At 40.2% G+C, this 21,109-nt stretch overlaps 1 protein-coding gene across 2 annotated transcripts in view; it reads left to right on the forward strand.

Moving 5' to 3' along the window:
* The window catches only part of KLHL1 (kelch like family member 1), a 479,287-nt gene that overhangs the window by 128,429 nt on the left and 329,749 nt on the right, over positions 1–21,109 (forward strand). Inside the window, exon 2 of one of the 2 annotated variants that reach the window (XM_075061554.1) lies at positions 9,892–10,074. The exons of the other annotated variant lie outside the window; for it this stretch is intronic. Coding sequence (XP_074917655.1) covers positions 9,892–10,074 — 183 coding nt within the window. The remainder of the gene's footprint in view (positions 1–9,891; positions 10,075–21,109) is intronic. 2 annotated transcript variants of the gene reach the window in all.

Here is a 21,109-nt window from a genome sequence, read left to right on the forward strand (position 1 = left end):
TCTTCAAACCACAATTTTGAGGACTTCAATAACTCAGTCATGTGTTAGGGGTTGTTATAAAAGTGTATGGTAGGGTTCTGTGGCCTGCTTTGTGCAGGAGGTCAGACTAGATGATCATATTGGTCCCTTCTGACCTACGAGTCTATGAGTCTAGGCGAATGGGAGCTGCTGGGAGAGGCGGCCAGTAAGTCCCTAGGCTTGTGCCGCTTCCAGCAGCTCCCATTGGCCCAGAGCAGCGATCCGCAACCAGTGGGAGCCGCGATCGGCTGTATCTGTGGACGGGACAGGTAAGCACACTGGCCCGTCCCACCAGGAGCTTTCCCTACACAAGCAGCGACCCCTGTTTGAGAAACTCTGTCCTATAACATGAAATATATGGCAGAATTTGGGTAAAACAGAGAAGGAGACATACAGTTCTCCCCCAAGAACTTCAGTCACAAATTTAATTAATTTATTATTTTTTTAACGAGCATTATTAGCATGGAAGTATGTCCTCTGGAATAGTGGCCAAAGCATGAAAGGGCATATGAATGCTTACTAATCTGGCACGTAAATACTTTGCAATGCCGGTTAAAAAATTCCATGCAAATGTCCGTTCTCACTTTCAGGTGACATTATAAATAAGAAGCAGGCAGCATTATCTCATGTAAATGGAAACAAACTTGTTTTTCTTAGGGATTGGCTGAACAAGGTGTAGGACAGAATTGACTTGTAGGCGCTAAAGTTTTACATTGTTTTATTTTTAAGTGCAGTTATGTAACAAAAATAAATCTACATTTGTAAGTTGCGCCTTCACAGTAAAAAGATTGCACTATGGTACTTGTATCTGATGAAATGAAAAATACTATTTATTTTGTTTATGATTTTTCAGTGCAAATATTTGCAATCAAAATGATATAAAGTGAGTACTGTATACTTTGTATTCTGTGTTGTAATTGAAATCAATATATTTGAAAAAGTAGAAAAACATCCAAAATATTTATAAATTTCAATTGGTATTCTATTGTGAAATTAAAACTGTGATTAATCACAATTAATTTTTATCACAATTTTTTTAGTTAATTGCATGAGTTAACTGCAATTAATCAAAGCCTTTATATTAATGTATTGTAAAAGTATTACCAACCTCTTAAATCGAGTTGTAAAGATTTGACTGTTTTATATACTTGCTTGCACTAAGAAGTTAAGAAGATCATAATTCAATGATTTCAGTTTTCTGAAGTAAAAAAAAGCCAAATTCTGGCAGAGACACAAGGGAATTGTGTTCATGTAGTGGCACAACATTTATTTACTCACTTGGGACCAAATTCTTCATTGTCCAAAACCAAAAAGTAACCAGAGGGGAATGCTCCTGTGAGGATCAAGTACAGGGGCGGCTGTAGGGATTTTACTGCCCCAAGCACGAAGCCATGGGACCAGCAGACCCTCCACAGGCAAGCGGCTGGAGGCAGCCTGCCTGCCGCCCTCGCGGCGACCAGCAGAGTGCCCCCAGCGGCTTGCTGCCCCAAGCACGTGCTTGGTGTGCTGGGATCTGGAGCCGCCCCGGTCAAGTAGCAGCCATCCTTCCCATCCTATCCAGAGCATGCTGTCTCAGGAGTGTGTGTATTTTTGACTGTTTCTGCCAATGTGAAAGGAAATCTTTTACTCATCTTGGACATGGACAGGGCAGGAAAGGAGGGCTCACCTGGGTTTCTCTCTGTTGTAAGAAGCCCTGTCCGGTTTCCTTTAAAGGGTTGAAATTCCTCCACCAGTGTCTGCTGATGGCACTTCTCTATCTTGGAAATTTGGCTGTGCTCCTATGTTGCTTTTCAGGTGCCAGCAGTTTTAAACAGTGAAGTGTCCTGTGACTTTGGATGCTGTTTTCTGGCTATGTGCCTCATTTTCAACACAAATGGCTCATATTCCTCCAGATCCAGTTTTTTTCTTTTCATAAAGCTGGTATATTATGTGGGTGTAACTTTGACCTCTAGTGCTTTGTGTGCTTTATAATATATTTATAAGCTTTCTGTTGCTATACCCTTCAGGAATTAAAATACATTTGTATTCATAGTAATGTGTTAGGTGAGATCCAACAAGACAAAAGTCTGAATAAAAATGTGAATGAACTAGTGAAAGCTAATGAGGAAATGGATTTAAGTGTACCAGCAAACATAAGTTACAGTGACAGTCAATAAATTGTTAATATGTTTACATGTGGAATATAACCAGAGTGCAATGGTGGATGCACTGGCAGAAAGATTAGCTATAAAACAGATGGCAAGGATCCTATCATATTAGGTTCAATTGGAATAATAGGAACAATATGCCCCAAACAAGACTGAAAGAGCAATGGACTCTTATGTCAGCAGTGCATGGGAGATGAAGCAATGAAACAGGGAACCTCTGCAATGCTTTCTCATTGAGGAGCACCATTCCAAGGCAATGCAGATGGGATTGTTTAGGAGTAGGATGAGGCAATGACATGGAATGACTTAGCTGATCCAGAAATTACACAAATTCAATCAACAGCACACCCATGTAAGGGGTTTATAGCAGGCTACAGCCACTTCTCTAGCTGCTCTGCTCCCTGAAAAAAAAAAAAAAAGTATGTGCTCTGGGTTTGTACAGACGATGTGAACTTTCCCAAAATGGGTAGTAGAGGTCCATAAGTTTAGAAGAGGAGCATTTAAATGCTGGAATCAGTTCCAAGGAGAACAATAAGACCAAGTTTCACTATTATGGGATTTTCTGCTGAGGACAGCCTTCAACACCTTAATGTGTTCTGGTTTGGAAAAAAAGAAACAGAAAGATCTAATCACATTTCCCAGATCTGGGAAAGAATCTGTTCAAATTAAATATATATATATATGTAATCTGAAAATGCAGATTAAAAATGCTAACAGTGTCAGACTGTGCTTTGAGTGATGTGTATGTGGAGACATAAGATTTGGGTATGTACTTGCTGCAAAACAGGTGTGTCAACTAATGTTCTGACTAAAGATTAAATTGAGTGTGAATGGGAAGAACAAAATCTATAGAACATCTGGAAAATATCCTATAATGTTTGTCCAGAGTATGTGCTACTATTGTTGCTGGAGGTCTTCTATTGGATGAACAGATCTCACAACTGCCTGCTGTAAAAGTGTACCAGCAGAGAGCAATTGAATTTGTCACATTTAGAGAGGAAAAAATAACTCCAAAATCTCTTCCAGATATGGAAACCCTTGGCCAAATACCTTTCCTACATACAATTATTTACTAAAATTAATATTACAGGCAACGCTAACATTTAATCCTGTATAACCCGTTTGAAGTCAGTGGAGATCCTCAAGTGTAAAAAAGAGTAAAATTTGGCTCCACAGTTATAAATTACATTATGAAATAAAATAACAAATAACTCCTTGTAACTGATCTAGTAAATTATAATTAGACATACCATCTATGTTTGTAACTGAGTCAGATAAAGGGAACAAAAAAAATAATAAACCAAAACTTAGTGATACTCTAATATTAAGAATTATTCCGGTCAGAAGAAACTTCACTTTATCTGAGATCACTTATCAACCAAGTGATCCTGCGCTGTTCAAGTGAAAGGGAATTTTACCCTTCCAAATGGAGGAGCACTGATCTATGTTGGCTATCTTCACTGCAGAGCAGACTAGATTGTTTTAGGTTGAGCTGGGTTAGAAATATGGTTACCTTTAATTCAGAGGCAATATTCACACATATTGCAGTGCTGGCCACCAATGAGAAGGGTGTCTTTGATTTAATATATTCATCACTTTACTTTGAGTGGTTAGATTTGCCCACATAGATCATATTATGAGTTTCCACTATATAGAACTACTATATCTCATTGATATTTTTATTGTTTCTTTGTCTTTCTTTTCTTAGTTAAATGTCATTTCATTTTAAACAAATCATGAATGTACAGTCTGGCATTATATGAATATTAGGTATATGTGTTCCTTACAAGAAGTGTTCCTATAACAAGGTCACATGAACACAAACATAAGAACATTTTAACTAAACTAACAATTTTCATCTATCAACATGGGCAGGTGGGAAGGGAAAAGATTACTGCCAAATTGTTAACTATTAATTATTAACATCTAAAATCATGTTAAATATACAAACTAGTCATCTCATTATACCAATATTTAGTCAGATGTCTCAAGAGATATTCAAAATGATGTGGCAGGTAAATAAACTGACCCAGTCCGCCAGAGTGCTTACCTACGAGCTGCATGCTAGTGGTTGCTGACCTCTGGACTACAGTTAGTAGTTATGCAATTTCAGATTTGAGTTCCTTCAGAACTCTTGGGTGAATACCATTGGTGACTTATTACTGTTTAGTTTATCGTCTTTTTCCAAAACTTTCTCTAACAATACCTCAATCTGGGACAATTCCTCAGATTTATCACCTAAAAAGAATAATTCAGGTTTGGGAATCTTCCTCTCATCCTCAACCATGAAGAAGGATGCAAAGAATTAATTTAGTTTCTCCACAATAGCCTTATCATCCTGGAGTGCTCATTTAGCATCTTGATTGTCCATTGACCATACTGGTTGTTTAGCAGGCTTCCTGCTTCTGATGTACTTAAAACTTTTTTTGCTATTACTTTTTGAGTCTTTGGGTAGTTGTTCTTCAAATTCTTTTTTGGCTTTCCTAATTATATTTTTACACTTCATTTGCTAGAGTTTATACTCCTTTCTATTTTCCTCACTAGGATTTTTTCTTTTTAATAGCCTTTCTAATCTCCATGAGCATTTCACAGTCACTATCACATCCTTGTTAGGTGATTGGTAATATATCCCTACTGCTATATTCTTATTATTCAAGCATGGAATTACACCTCTATCTCAATATAACGCGACCCGATATGACACAAATTTGGATATAACGTGTTCCGGGGCGGGGGGCGGAGGGGGGGGCTGCACGCTCTGGTGGATCAAAGCAAGTTCAATATGACACGGTTTCACCTATAACGCGGTAAGATTTTTTGGCTCCCAAGGACAGCGTTATATCAAGGTAGAGGTGTACTATCCATTGAGATTCTATGGTACAAACAGAAATGTATAGTTCCATTGCTGTAGCTGTTAATCAGGACACTCTTGGTCTGAGCAACCTATTCAGTAACTTCTCAGTTGTTAGCCAGACAATAGCCATACCTCAACCTTTTTATGGTGCTGCCCAATGATATCCTCTCCTGTGGGTCCACCTTCGTTAACACTATATATCTATCTCAGATGAGTGTCCTTCTTTTTTGGGATGCTGTTATGTGGGATGCTGCAATTGCTGAGCTGCAACTTACCATGAAGCTTCTAAGCTTTGGCCATTAATTATAATAAAATCTAAAATAAAATAATACTTGTGCAGATGACTCTTAACTTTGTAGAATATTTTTATAGAAAACATGTATTTTAGAAATGTTTCTACTGAAAGTGTTAATTCCTTTCAAAGACAATTATACAGTCTAAGCTCAGTTTCAGGGCTGGCTGCAAGATTGGAAACCTCATGTCTTATAGGATATTCATAGATGTATGGCCTTATCTTAGATTTAGATAATCCAGAAACAATAAGATTATTAAAAAAAAACTGCATACACAATTTAAGACTTTAAATCCTGCAGTCATTATTACAGGTGTTATAATTTGTCTGTGAGCATCCCCTTTCACCAGAGTGAAGGTATCTGAGCTCTTCATCAGTGCTAATTAATTGCTCCTTTACCACTCATGTGACAAAATAAAGCATACTTGTTACCATTTTAGTGATAAGGAATTAAGGCATGAAGAGATTAAGGGCCAGAAGTTTTGAAGCAAAAAATCTCAACTCTTTTGAAAATCTTTCCATAAGTGTCACAATGGGAGCTACTGAGGTCAGAGCACTTTTTGATGTCTACATCACTGACACCAGAACTGGAGGGCACCACGGGGCCATGGTCCCACATGTTTAAAAGTGGGAGGGACATGCCATTCACTTTGTAACAAAAGAAACATAACAGCAAAGTTCATGTCACCTGCAGATTCTCCATCACCCCTCAGAATAATAAACTCTGCCAGGGAGGTGCTGCAATTCACATTTCACCCACCAGGGACTTCTGGGACACCAGAAGAGAGGGCAGCTGGCTCACCGCTGGAGCAGCCAACTGCAGAGAGAGTGGGGGCACTTTGGCTTTGACCCCAACACTTCTACAAAGATTCCAGTGCCCCTGGGGCTGGAGATGAGCTCTTCTAAATATCTGTCTCCAGTGTGGGTGCTGAGCACCTGAAAATCTGGCCCTAAACTCTTGAAAATCCACACCATGTGACTTGTGCAAGGTCACACTGCAAGTCTGCATCCAAACTAGGAATTGACCCAGATTGCTACAGTCCCAGGCCAATGGTTTAGGCACAAGACCATTTTTTCCTGTATTATTTCTGCTTTTATCTAATTTTATTATTATTTCCATATTGCCAACCATATGTTAGATACTTTACTGATAGATGTGAAGGCAAGTCAGATCTATACCCCAAGAAGTTTACAATCTCAATAGTCACAAACATAAAAATGGGAATGGAAAACATTGACAAGCAGCGTGATTGAATCATGTTTATTTACGTATTCTGTTAATGTTTTGATTTTTCCTCCTTCTGTTTAGTGATTTATTTTGAGATGCCTGTTAGCAACTCTTTAAGGGCGACTATTCCTAATGTTCATAAGTCTTGTGGAAAAGGGTCATTTTGTTTTTCTTTATTCAGGTTAATAACATTCTGATGCTATTTTGAATATGGAGCTCCCCTTGATCTCAGAGAAAACTTCGTACATGTAACATCAGATTGACTGCACTGCACCTTTAAACTGGGGGGATGTTGTCCAGCTGGCCGAGGGAAAGAAAACAGTGCTTTACAAGTGTCAGGGGGAGAGAGGTCAGACTGCTGTAAAATGGGGGAATGGTTCAGTGTGGCAATGCTTACTCATTGCAGGAGGGTTGAAAAGAGGCAAGCCTGGGTGGGATAAGCCCTTTTCCACGGAGCAGGCAAGACAGCACCCACCCTCCCTCCTCTTCAGGGGACAATATACCAGGTTTGGTCCAGACCTGCTCTGGACTTTGTGCTATCTGCCCCTTTTTAGGCGAACTGGTAAGGAATTTTTCCCACACCACTAGATTAGCTTAAGTGGAGTGTTTTTTTGTTGCCTTTCCCACAGTGGGCTCCGGGAGGGCTTTGTTGATGAGAGACATGAAAGAAATTAGTTACTCATTAAGTAAGTGTGGGGCTGATGGCCAGTGCAGGTACTGCACTGGTATACAGTGACCGGATAAATGGCTTGGTAAAGGACTTAAAAGGAGATGTTGGTTAAAAGAACAGAATGTGGGGGAGGGTGGTTTGGGGCTCCTATGACTGGTACAACAGGGAGCCAACTCCCTTTTCCTAATCCCACCTAAATCCTCCTACAAAGGGATGTGGATGGTAAGGTCCCAGCAGTGAGTTGGCTGTGGGACCTGGATGGGGGGGGAAGGGGCTGATGGAAGCCCCCCAGGTAGTTATTGAATGAACATAGGTTGCCTGTACTGTGCAGTCCCAGACATCTAACAATAAAGTCACAGCCTGATTAAAACCATATCAAGTGTCTCCTGTCCTTTTGGAATAACCTGACAATCAGGTATATTTTGACTGGGTACTTGGATGCCATAATGCTTGAATGGTGCCTTGTGGTGACTAAGAAATGAGTTTGGTTACAAGTGGCTTGAGCCCCAAATTAGTCCCTGTATGAAATTCTGTTTTCAGTGATACATTATACAGATTTAGCTGTAGGAAAGGAACAGATGATTTGTGCAACCAGTGAGCTTAAAAAGTAGATCTATACTTGACTTCATTGTGTGTGTGTGTATGTGTGTGAAAATATTGTGAAAAAAATCCTTGAAATAAATAAAAATGTAACACAGTCTTTGAACTGTATTTCACTTTGATTTAGCACTCTGGATAACTTGATTGTGATTAAATAAATTGAAGACAAGTAATCTGATTAAAGTGCTGGTAGGGCATATAATTACGACTTTGATTGCTGGTGGCTGACTGGAAACCAAACCTTTGATTGCAAACAAAACCACAATCCGCTGTTACTGTAAGCAAGAATTTAGAAACACTATAAAATTATTTCTCTCTTGAATTTTAAGTCGATCACTGATATAGGCGATGACTCTTGACAGACTATTTTAGATTAGAAACAGCAATACCACAGATTAATGAACACAAAGTATACACTAAACACTGGTTAGGGAAGAAATTATGTGAAGATTTTTTTTTTGTCTGTGCTTGTAGAACATTTCTTGTGTCTATTTGCCAGTTATAAAGAGTAGAATATTAATATATATTATTAAGGAACTGTAGATATTTTGTTTCTATAAAATATTTATTATAAAGACTTAAAGTATAGCATATTTTATACCCAATGAAACAGCTGGCAGATAATTGGATTTCTGGATGGCTGATCCCTTTATAAATTGAAAAAAGTTAAATATAAGAGGGCAAATTGCGTGTTCCAGTAACAATGAAATGCTCTGATATATCCCAATTTAAGAGTTTCTCATTTAAGGTCTGGCCTTCAGTGATTGAAGGGAAAAGTGCATTCAAATGAGACAGATAACATAGACAAGATCGTGGATGTCTGTGTAAAGTGGTGGCATTTTACATTCTTCCTTTTCTGTGGCTCTATTGCTATAAAATCTGAGCACCAATTTTACAGAGGTGTAAATGTCTACATAGGGTGCAAAGCAGTGGAGTGCCCAACCCTACCAATACACATCACATTTTATTTCAAATGTCTTCCTCTTCTGCTCATTTTGAGCCTTTGTCAGCCATATATTTTAAATCCTACCCTTTGCTATTTGTATATTTGAGGCTTGGCAGCTCAAGGGTTGCATTGTCTCCACTTAATTGTTCAGTTTTCCCGGAGAGAGAGAAAGAGAGAGAGAGAGAGTTGACAACATAGCCCTCCAGTTCCCTCCATATCCCCTGGGCACCTCTTTCCTATTGTCTTTCTTTTAGCTCCACTGTACTATTAGCCTTTCTATTAAATACATCTGAGGTCTGGGTGTCCATTGCCCGGTGCTTTATGCCATTATATACACCTGTGCAAAGTGCATGTAAAAAAACCATGAAACCAGAATGGCAGAGATTAACAAATATATTGATTTCAGTTACAGCACAAAATAAAAGTGTACGCTTCTCACTTTATATTATTACTTTTTATTATAACTATTTGCACTGTAAGAATGATAAACAAAAGAAACAGTGCAAATAGTTATAATAGGGAACAAGTATTAAAGTACAATCTCTTTACCGTGAAAGTGCATCTTACAAATGTAGATTTTTTTGTTACATAATTGCACTAAAAACAAAACAGTGTAAGACATTAGCACCTACAAGTCCACTCAGTCCATCTTCTTGATCAGTTTGTTTACATTTCTGGGAGATAATGCTGCCAGCATTTTATTTACAGTGTCACCAGAAAGTAAGAGTAGGCGTTCACATGGGACTTTTGTAGCCAGCATTGCAAAGTATTTATGTGCCAGATATGCTAAACATTCGTACACCCCTTCATGCTTTGGCCACCATTCCAGAGAACATGCTTCCATGCTGATGACACTTGTTAAAAAAAAAATGCATTAATTAAATTTTGACTAAACTCCTTTGGGGAGAATAGTATATCTCCTGCTCTGTTTTCAGTGTCCCAGAAATAACAATGGTTTTGCTAAACTACTGTTACATACATTAGTTCTTTAAACTGAAAAAAAAAATTGCTGTCTTGTGCTTCGTGTGATAATAGGAAAAGATGCATTGATTTCTCTCTATCACCCTCTAGAAGTCTGTGATTAAGATTAGATAACTGGTGGCATTTTAACACTGCCTTTCTTTTGTGTTTCACAGGTTGTCAGCAGCGGGCCATTCCCTGACACCTCAATGTGATATGGACTCCAGTAGCTCTGAGGAGTTCTATCAGGCAGTGCACCATGCTGAACAAACCTTCAGAAAGATGGAAAGCTACTTAAAGCAACAGCAACTCTGTGATGTTATCCTGATTGCTGGGAACCGTAGGATACCTGCACATAGGTAGGGCATAAAAACATGGTCCTGAAACAATTAAAATAAACATCCATATTATCTATCAACCTGCACCTTGAAAAGTCACTTATGCATGTACAAAGTGGATGCAAGACTACCATTCTGATTTTAGTGTTTTATATCCACATAAAACTAAGTTTGCTCAAGTGAGGTTATTCACAGAAGTCAATACCTGCAGATCAGTCCTTACAGGTGTCTTTCCCCCAGTATGTAACATATATGCTTATGAATAGTTATAACAGATTTATAAATTTAAAAACAATTAGTTAAACCAAAATATGCACATAAAAGAATTATTCTCAATACTGCCTTTCTCCTAAACTGTTCCTGCATAGGCAGAAAGTATGCATTAAAAAATAAAAATGTTACTAACTCATTTTAATCATAATTATGTATGTAAATATATATATTGCCATTAAACTTGTAAAAAAATACAAAAATAAATTCATTGCAAAGGGTCATCTTGGTATGAGGCAGCAGACCTACATGATGCTTTTCTTAGGTTATGGCTTTCATTTACACCTGAAAATACTCCCTCTTCATTGAGGGCTTGATTTCAGAAATTACCTCTGGTTTTGTGACAGTAAAATGGCTCTTATGGTGGGAAGAAATACTGGGCATGAGAACCCTCTGAAAAGCAGACCCTAAGGGTTCTCAAACTTCATTGCATTGCAGCCCTCTTCTGACAACAGAAATTACTACATGAACCCAGGACAGGGGAACCAAAGCCTGAGGCCACCCAAGCCTCACTGTCCTGGGTGGGGGGCCAAAGATGAAGCCTGAGCCTCGCCACCTAGGACTGAAGTCCAAGGGCTTCAGCTTTGGCCCCAGGTGGTGGGGTCAATCTTTGGCTTTGGCCGCGGGCCCCTGCAAGTCTGATGCCAGCCCTGGTGATCCCGTTAAAATGGGGTCATGACCCACTTTGGGATCCTGACCACAGTTTGAGAGCCACTGCCCTAGTGTATTTCTGTTTCAGCCATTTATTCAGACTGTAATCAACCTGTGGTATTTGTGGGCCATTGCAAGGAATGCCTCATCACTTTAAACTGTCATGGGCAGTGCCTAGAGGTACAGGTTGTATGGAGTGACTGTGCACAGCTGTTATTCTCTCTTATGTAGTGCAACAAAGCTGTGAATTATACTACTCATACTGAGAAAAATGCAAGAACCATGCAAGGGATATGCAAGACTCGGAAAGTCTGAGCAATGATTGCCAAAGTATTAAGGAAAAAATATTCTTTCCATTTAAGTTTTTATTTTACCATCATAACCATAGTATCTGAGTAAATGAGATGCTGAACAAATGCCAGGGACTAAGATGCAAGGTACCTATAAATGATGATGCAGAAATAGACTCCCCATTTAGGTCCCCATTAGCAATTGTGGAAGTGAACCAGAACTCTCCATCTCCTGCTCAGTGCTCTTTCACCTTTCCATGCCCCTGCTTTAGCATCCTCTTAAAATCTGGTTCCTGTTCATCTAACCTCCAATATATGCACAAGCCCATTTGCCAGTTGCAAGCAAACTCCTCGTAAATTTTATCTGCTGAGCTGACAATCCCACTGTCTTTCATTATCCTTCCTGTTAACTGGCTCAACTCTAGCATTCCCACCCACCAGACATTCTGAGCTGATGTGAGTATGGTAGTGTTTAGACATAGCTGGGTTGTCCAGACTCCTTTCACGTGTAGGTGCAAGTTCCACATGGGGAGAGGAGGAGGATCATAGATGAATCTTCCCATCTCCTCTGTGTGTATTGGATTCCAGTCCTCTGGGATGGACTCATACATAGATCCTGGCCCAGAAGAATACTTAAAGACTGGTTATCATTTATACTAAGACCCCACTAACCTACACCCACCTCAATACCCCTTTTCACCAGTGTAGAAAGGGTTTTAGAGTAAATGAGACTTAGACCCTTAATCCTTTATGGTTATTACTTTTCTAAAAGTTAATTGATTTGTGCCTAACTGTCCACCTTTCACGCACGGATAAGATGGGTAGGGAAAATCTCATCTAATGCTTAATCCACATTATTAGATTGCATTAAATGACAAAAAAAGTATATTAGGTACATGTACCATATTTTGTCATTTTTTGCCATGATAGAAGTTGAATCGTTTAAAGTACATCTGTGATCCAAGGCACCCTGTATTCACACCCCACACACTACTGCAATAATTTTGTATAGAATATGCTTTGTGAGGTATCATTTGAAAACTGATAATAAACTGGTCAATAATATCACTGGAAAATATATGTAGCAATCCTGCATGTAAAAGTATGGATGATCACTAGTACTGTGTTTTAAAGTCTGTGACCTAAAAGGTGTTTAAACCAGGCATGTTGGGGGAATTGATAAACAAAGGAAGGAGGCCAACGCCTCAGACGAGGTGTGCTCCCTTTTCAATAGATCAGAATTTCTCAAACTGGGGTCCGTGGACCCCTGCGGGTCCCGAGGGTACTCCAGGGTGTCTGCGGGCCCTGCTGATCAACTCCATCTCCCTCCCTCTCTCAACTTCTCCCCCTCCCTCTCAGGGCCTCCTTCAGGCCAGGAAAGCGTTCCCTGGCCTGAAGGAGCTGTTCCCTGGCCTGAAGGAGGCCCTGGGAGGGACGGGAAGAAGTGGGGAACCTGGGACTGCACTGCTCCTGGAAGCGGCCAGCACGTCCCTGTGGCCCAGGGGGCTGGGACGAAAAAGGCGCCTCCATGCACTGTCCCCAGCCCAAGCATTGACTCTGCAGCTCCCATTGGCCGGGAACTGTGACCAATGGGAGCTGCAGGGGCAGTTCCTTCAGGCAGGGACAGTGTGCGGTGATCCCTGCCCCACCCCCGCCTAGGAGGTGCTGCCAGAGGGATGTGCTAGTCACTTGTGGGAGCCACCTGAAGTAAATGCTGTCCCCCTCACCCTTTCCTGCACCCAACCCTTGAGCCTCCTCCAGCACCAAACTCCCTCCTGCACTCCATCCTTCAACCAAACTCCCTCCCAGAACCCAAATCCCCTCCCGGACCTAAACTCCCAGCCCAGAATCATAGAATATCACGGTTGGAAGGGGGCTCAGGAGATCATCTAGTCCAAACCCTTGCTCTAAGCAGGACCAATCCCCAGATCGATTTTTACCCCAGTTCCCTAAATCGTCCCCTCAAGGATTGGGCTCACAACCCTGGGGTTCGCAGGCCAGTGCTCAAACTACTGAGCTATCCCTCCAATGGGGTGAGGGGGGACAAGGGCTGAGCGGGAGTGTTTGGGCGTCCCTGAAAAATTTAAATAAAAATGGGGACCCTTGGGTTGCTAAAGTTTGAGAACCGCTGCAATAGACTCTTCATTTGTATCAGAGGTTGCCATAAGAAGAGATAATTTGTATAGTAGCAACTACAAGTGGGGGAGAAACCAGCATGGAGCCTTATCTTTCAGACCTCCTGGCTCCTTTACTCAGCATGAACTAATGAACTGTATCTGGGGGTACCCTTCAGCAGTATACATTTAAAATTTAACAGAACTATAAAGAGAGGGGGAGCAAACCCCTAAGATATCTTTCACTTTAAGGAGACAAACCAAGCAATTTGATTTTAGTGATGGCTCCTAGCCAGGCCAACCAGTAAAAGGCTGCAAAGGAGACTGTGGGTGAGAGAAAAAAACATCTTTAACAAAGACTTTTAGATGAGTGTTTTCATTTTCACTTGCTGATAACCATCTCTGCCTTTATTTTCTTTTACTTGGTATCACTTAATCCATAGTTTTTTGTTAATAAACTTGTTTTGCTTTCATTATATATCATCAGCGATGAGTAAGTTCAGTAAAGTATTTGCTTCTGGTATTGGAATATTATGGTACTGTCTCTGTAAAGGCAGCGAACCTAATACATTTCTGTAAGAGTCCAGTGAGAGTGACTGGACTCTGCAGGGAGCGCACATTCGGAGCTGGAAGGGTACTAAGGTATGCCTGCAAGGAGTATTCAAGTTGGGCAAATCCAGGGTGAGGCTTGTGGGCTCCTGTCAGGCTGTTGGGTCTGGAGCTCTGAACCAAACTGCACACTCACAAGACACCTAGGGTTACAATGCAGGCATTGACTGAACCCCTTACTGGGCTGGGTGAACCCCAAATGTCACAACATTCCTTGCATTTTCTTGCCAATTTTAAATGCTTCAATAGATGACAAAGAAGGATTGACAGAGGAGTCTGTCACTAGAAGGTCTTTAGTTAGTTCAGTGCCATCTTTCTACTTGTATTTATTTTGAAGACAGATGTGCATATTTGTATTCATACTTGCCAGCGGTAAATTTGATTTCACATGTGTCATCCCAATTCTACAGCATATCTAAATCCTTTTGGAACTGGAAAAGTACTCTAATAAATATAAGATTGACCATGAAATAAAAACCAAATCTTGTTTAGATTTACCAGGAAAGCTTCAGACAACCTTGTATATCGTTTCTGGCTTCTCAGTTTTCTGCAGTCAAAAGACCAAATCTGTTCCCCCTGAAATGAATGGCAAAAACCACTGTTAAATTAAATGGGAACAGATTCAGGCCTTCAAAAACATTTGAAACTCTTTGTTTTGTTGTACAAGATAACAGTTCAGTGTTTTACAAATTCAGACAATTGCAAACCTCACTTTCTTGTAGACTCAATATACACATTGTCTGACAATACAGTCTCATATATATATACTCATGTGCACACACATTACCTTAGCATAGAAACTAAAACCAGCCAAACCATTAGTGATTTGTATGTTAAAATTATTTTAATACTAGTCAATATATAAGGTGAGCAGGCTCATTTGTGTATATATGCCTGTAAGAAACAGGCTTGCAGATCATGTTATGTGCTCAGTAATTGCAGAGCTTAAAATCTCTCCAAGTCTGTAGAGTTTATAAATTCCTTAAGTGTGGTGTACACCCCTATACCAAATAAAAGTATACATACCTATACCAAATAAAACACAAACATACTCCCTAAAAAGTCAGCCTGAAATTGAGTTTTAATTATTTTGGATAATTTTCAACAGGTTACAAGCGACGCCTCATGCTGGATATGCTAAGTTGCAAATATACTTTGCAACAAGTTAAAAACATATTCAGAATTATTCTCTAATAAATATTAAGTAAAGTGATTGGTTGCTCCATCTATTGTTTTTTGCCTTATAAAAAAGGAAATCAAGCCAATGCAATATGCTACTGTAAAACAGACTGCTGGAGAGCCAGCATAAAATAGTATGCCTTGAATTCTGAACTTTTATTAGGGCTTGAGTGTGTGTGTGTGTGTTTTTAAAGTAAACACAATATTTTTCATTATTTCCCCCTAACTTACACATATCTAGACAACACAATAAAACAAAACATTATTTTTATATCTTTATTTTCTTCTGATTTTTAATAAACAAAGCATCAGTGTCACAAATTGAATTTAGAATGAAAATAGGTTCTCATAGGAATGCATTACTCCAAATGAAATGAAGTAAGTGTAAAGTAATGATCCTAGCATTGATTTATTCTTGATCTTTCTGAATTCAACCAGTGGCCACTCTAGATATTCTCTGAATGGTTTTGTGTTTTATTCCTGGTAACATATTTTTCGATCTTGATTATATTCTATAGACTCTTTTTGAATATAACTATTCACTTGGTGGGAAAGCTGTTGCTACTGTCCAGGTTTTCCAATAATAGGCCCTCATGCTGTAAGTGCCTGTTATGTAAGTCTACCATAGTCTGAGGATGGCTTCAAGGGCTATTCTTTGGGTACTGACTCTCCAAAGAGGAAAAAATATGGAGTCAGAATACAAAATCTTCTCTGCATAGTTGACTGATCCTCGTTCTTGTTATAACTGCTTTTCACTGTTCTGGTTTCTCAGGCAGCTGTAAAGTTCTAACATGCATAATTGCTTTGCTGGATCTGGGCCCAAATATTTTATCTACACCTCAACTAAATGGTGGACATTTTGGCAGTATTTTCTATGCCACCAAAAGTACCTGATGGATTTCCTGATGGATCTGCAGGAGGAGGATGAGGCAGAAGAAGAGGAGTACCCTGGCACTGCAGACTCTCCCTCGCAAATGCTGCTCAATATAATTGGCATAGTCATTGATGCTCCCTATGTAGACCACCGTTTCTGGTGCAGGGCCATAAGCACATTGCAGACCCAGGAGGATCTCTGATAGTTTGCCTTCAGCGAGTCTCTCCCCTTTGATCAGTGTTTAAGTCACTGGATGGTGATGTCTGTAAATGGAGGAGGAAGAGCGAGAGGAAGAGCATGGCAAGCATCTCTCCCCATGTTCTTTCTTCCCTAGTGGCTTTGCCCACCACCCCCTTCAGAATCAGATCCTTTTGTTGCTGCCTAAGCCAGCGTCCTTTGTTCTTGGGAGGTTGGGCTGGGTTTGTCCTACACATGCCCTGATGAGGTGTGAACTGCCTCAATGGTCTTGGAGAATTTTTGCCTGGGCTTATTTTAAGCTATGAAGACAAATTTTCAGCCTCATAACTATATACATGAAAGTATAACCTATAACATTACTCTAGCAACAATTACTATAATATCACTATAACAACAATGCTCAGTGCATATGAGCCTTCTGAAGACACCCACATGACAAACTTTGCATTGGATACCACACAATCACTTTACAAGGATGAACATGGGGGTGCTGGGTGTTCCTCCGAGATACAGAGCATCACAGAGGCAGCTTCCATTTTCAGTAGAGTGCATTGCAGATTGTTGGCATAGAGGACTAAAGAATTTTCCCCAAGGAATTGTGGGATACTTCTGGATGACTTCTGCGACTCGAGTCAAGTAGACCTACATCTACACTGCAAAACAATACGGCTTGGACCCTGGACCCCGGTTTCACTCAAGTTAGAACTCTCCAGCCCTGCAGGATTCCGGGACCCTTGATCCAAGCCCTGAGTTAACACAATTGCAATGTAGATGCAAGGGGGCTTTGTCTTGAGCCTGGGCATGTAGACATGCCTTAAGGTACTAGTAGTGTGCCAGGTGTACCATGACTAGGATGCAAGTGCTGAATGCACTTCAGCCCCCAGACCTTGTAGGTGCTAGCTCTGGTTGGTCCGAATAACCACTCAAACTTGTGGCTAAAGTGAAGGGATGTCTTACTAGTGCTGGTAAGAAAGGGAAAGGTTTCAGGTGTTATAACTGAGTGAAACAATAGTAGTTCTTATTTAGGCCCCTTGGTGGTGGTCAGGGACAATTCAGTAAAGGGTTAGGGCTCTTCAGTTGTTCTCCCCAGTCCAAGCTTCTATTTAAAGCAAATAGGAGCTTGAAGCTTTCCAGGAAGGCTCAGTTAATAATATATCTCATTGGGGCCCATCTGCACTGGCTCTCTGCCCAGTCTTCATGCCCCAAACAGACTTGCACCCAGCTATAATATCTGGCAGTCATACCCAGCTCCCGATTACAGCTCTGCAGCTTCTGCACTGCCTGCTGTGTACCCAGTTCCTCGGTGTTTCTCTCTGCATCGAGCTTCTCTGTCGCTCTTGGCTTCCAAGTATCCAATGCTTCCCCAGAAGTGCCTAATCATATCCTGGGTCAGGATCCTTCTGCCTGGTCAGGAGAAAGGGGAGGGGACTGATGGTAATCTAAGGCTAGGTCTACACTTGGGGCGGGGGGAGTTGACCTAAGATACACAACTTCAGCTACGCGAATAGCATAGCTGTAGTCAGCGTATCTTCGGTCGATTTACCTGGCCATGAGGATGGCAGCGAGTTGACCTGTGCCGCTCCCCCGTCGACTCTGCTTTCGCCTCTCGGCATGGTGGAGTTCCAGAGTCGACGGCAGAGCGATAGGGGATCAATTTTATTGCGTCTATACTAGACGCAATAAATCGATCCCCAATAGATGGATCACTACCCACCAATCTCAGTAGTGTAGACATACTCATAATCTCCTGCTTAACAGGGTTATCACAGTATTTTTCAAAACCATTGCAAGTTAAGCAAAGCACCAGTTAGCTCCAAGGATAATGAAAAAACTCTGAACCAAATCCTGCAATGGTCCCATGGATCAAGAATAAAATAAAATAAAAAATAATTTTCCCCTTAAATAACTGAGAATGATTGATAAAACTCCAAGCACTTTAGTGCATGTTTCTGAATACCAAATGTGGAAGACAACCAGTAAATAAGCTTCCTATAATCAATTCTGTTAAAAAGCTGCAAATAAGTCTAAGCAAAATCAATACTGTGATAGACCTTTTGAATTTGCCAAGGAAAGGTCATTAAAAGCTTTAATCAAAACTGCTTCGATGCAATGGCCAGCTCTAAATGCAGACTGAAAAGGGTAAGGCTAATCATGATTGTGAAGAAATGACCAAATTTGACTAAGAACAATGCACTCAAACTATACAAAAACACACACAATTAAGGAAATTAGATGGGAAGAATTTACAATGAAGATAGGATTCACTATCCACATTTAAAGTCAAATAGGAAGGTCCTTGAAACCAAAAAGGAGGGATTACAGTAAAAGGAACAAACTCCTGTAATGCTCAGGGAAGAGAATCAGACCCTCAAGAGTAACTTTGACTTTCATAGTATTTGTGGTAAATATAATTTTCTTGATTAATGGAAATTAATTAAATTAAGGGAGAGTCAATAACTGTTTTTAGGAAAGAGGGTGGTTAGTCTTATGTCTCATAAACTGAGGGATATGTTGGCCGCCCCTTCCCGCAGCCCCCATTTGCCTGGAATGGTGAACCACAGCCAGTGGGAACTGCAGTCACCCAAACCTGCCGATGCTGCAGGTAAACAAACCATCCCGGTCCACCAGCTGCTTTCCCTGATGGGCCACGTGCCAAACGTTGTCAATCCCTGGAATAAAGCTTCCTATTTACATAGCCTTTAATCTTCAAGTCAATCTGAATTTATTTTTCTTTAATCTAAACTTTTATTTACTTTCTACAGTATATTCAGAGAACAATATACTTGTGATTTTTCATATACTAAAGATGTATGTAACTCTTTCATTGGGGATAGCTGTGCTGATTGAGTGGTGGAGAAAGGATGGAAGGAAGAACTTGCTGAGTTGAGCTTAAAAAGGGAATCTTTGTAGTAGGGCTGGTCAAAAAAAGGAAACTTTGTATTAGGGCTGATCAGAAATTTTTAATCAATTTTTTTTCAGTGGAAAATTGGGTTTTCAATTAGAGAAATGTTTTTAAGGAAAATATCTGCTTTCCACAGAAAAATTCCACTTTTTAAAAGAAAATTCTGAAAACTGATATTTATTTTTCTCTCCAGCTGAAAAGTTTGGGTTTTGCAAGTTGAAATTTCTCTCTCTCGTTCTCTCTCTCTCTCTTTCACACACACACCGATCTGCCATCCCTAGTAATTTAATAAAACCGCATTCTTATTATCTTCCTGATCACTGTGTTTATGTCTCTTTCCTCAAATCTTTTGTCTCTTTAGACTGAAAGCTCTTTAGGGCAGAAACTGTTTTTCCTTTGTGTCTGTATAGTGCCCAGCACATTGTGAGTGTTACAGTAAATAATAATGAACAAGACAGGGAACCTGAAGAGAAAAAGATCGTAAAGAAGAGTTCATGTGTGAGGCGCTGGCTGCGGGGGGAGAGGGAGAATCCAAAATAACTTATTAGTACAAGCAACTAAGCAGTAAAGAGAGAAAGGACGGGTCAAGTATAAGGGGGGAAAAGAAACAGTTATATAGAGCATAGACCGGGGCAGAAAGGGGACAAAGAGCACAGGAGGGGAAGAACAAGTAAGAAAACTTTGCAAGCAAGGAGAAACCAACCAGCCAGTCAGGGGAGACTATCTAGGAGGTATATCTGACCAATGAGTTTAAATAATCACAATCTCAATCTCTGAAGGCAACGATACATGAATAATCTTTCCTAGTAGCATTAATGGCCATATTTTCAAAGGGCATTCTTCTCTAGCATCCAAATATGAACCTTCCATTTTGCATTTGTGCCTCTTAACACATGTAAAATCTTGCAACTTCATATACAAATGGCACCTCTATGTTTAAAATGGGTAGACATCCTAATGACTGCCTATCTAATGTATTAGTGCATGATTATGCATGCAAAAGTATGCACTAAATTTTGAGGCCTGTTTTGAAAAAGTTGGTTCAAAAACTGTGGTTTGATTTAGAATCCAAAGGATTTCAATGGATGCTGCTTAGTGCTCAACACTTTTGAAAACCATATCACTTACGTAGATGCCTAAATGTGGACTTAGAAGCCTTACTCTAGCTACCCATTTTTGAAAATTTCAGCCAGAATATTTACCATACAGCTTTTCTCAGGAAAACTGATATTCAGAAATTGTGTTATCTGGTGGTCAGAGTCTCTCGACATGCTTTGTATGTCTCTGGTCTAAGCTAACTTCAAATCACTTCTTTTTAATTATGATGAATGTAACCATGGAATCTACATGAATAGAGAGTGTAGGTAGTAAATATTGCTTTCTTTGACCACTAAGTATGGGATTTCTGGAATTCTTTTCCATATTTAAGGTTAGGTGTGTGGAATAATAGTGTTAGACTATGTGGGTATACTTATTTATTTGTGTGGGAGAGAGAGGAGTTTCAATTAGTCTGGTTACTGTCATTGGTAGAAACCCAAAGAGCTCAACATCATCAAGTAGGAACATTAATTTATTATTCTAAACTTTTAAACTACATTGTCTTCTGTCATTTGAATTAAGAAAGATGATCCATATTTTCAAAAGTACTCAGTGTTTCAGAGCTGTGTAAGCAGCACTCCAGAAAGCAGAACTCTGGAAACAGAGAAAACTGATATATTTCACTGGTTTATTGTCTGCATTTGCACCCTGCGACAAGAGTGCTGGGTAACAGTGTCTGAGCCTGGAGCCGGTGCAAGGTTGTTTCGCGCCCTAGGTGAAACTTCCACCTTGGGCCCCCCCCGCGCCCCCGCCCTGAGTCCCCCCCACACCAAGAGTGCTGGGTAACAGTGTCTGAGCCTGGAGCCGGTGCAAGGTTGTTTCGCGCCCTAGGTGAAACTTCCACCTTGGGCCCCCCCCGCGCCCCCGCCCT

This window comes from Chelonoidis abingdonii, chromosome 1, assembly GCF_003597395.2.
Source record: "Chelonoidis abingdonii isolate Lonesome George chromosome 1, CheloAbing_2.0, whole genome shotgun sequence".
Lineage (NCBI taxonomy): Eukaryota > Metazoa > Chordata > Testudines > Testudinidae > Chelonoidis > Chelonoidis abingdonii.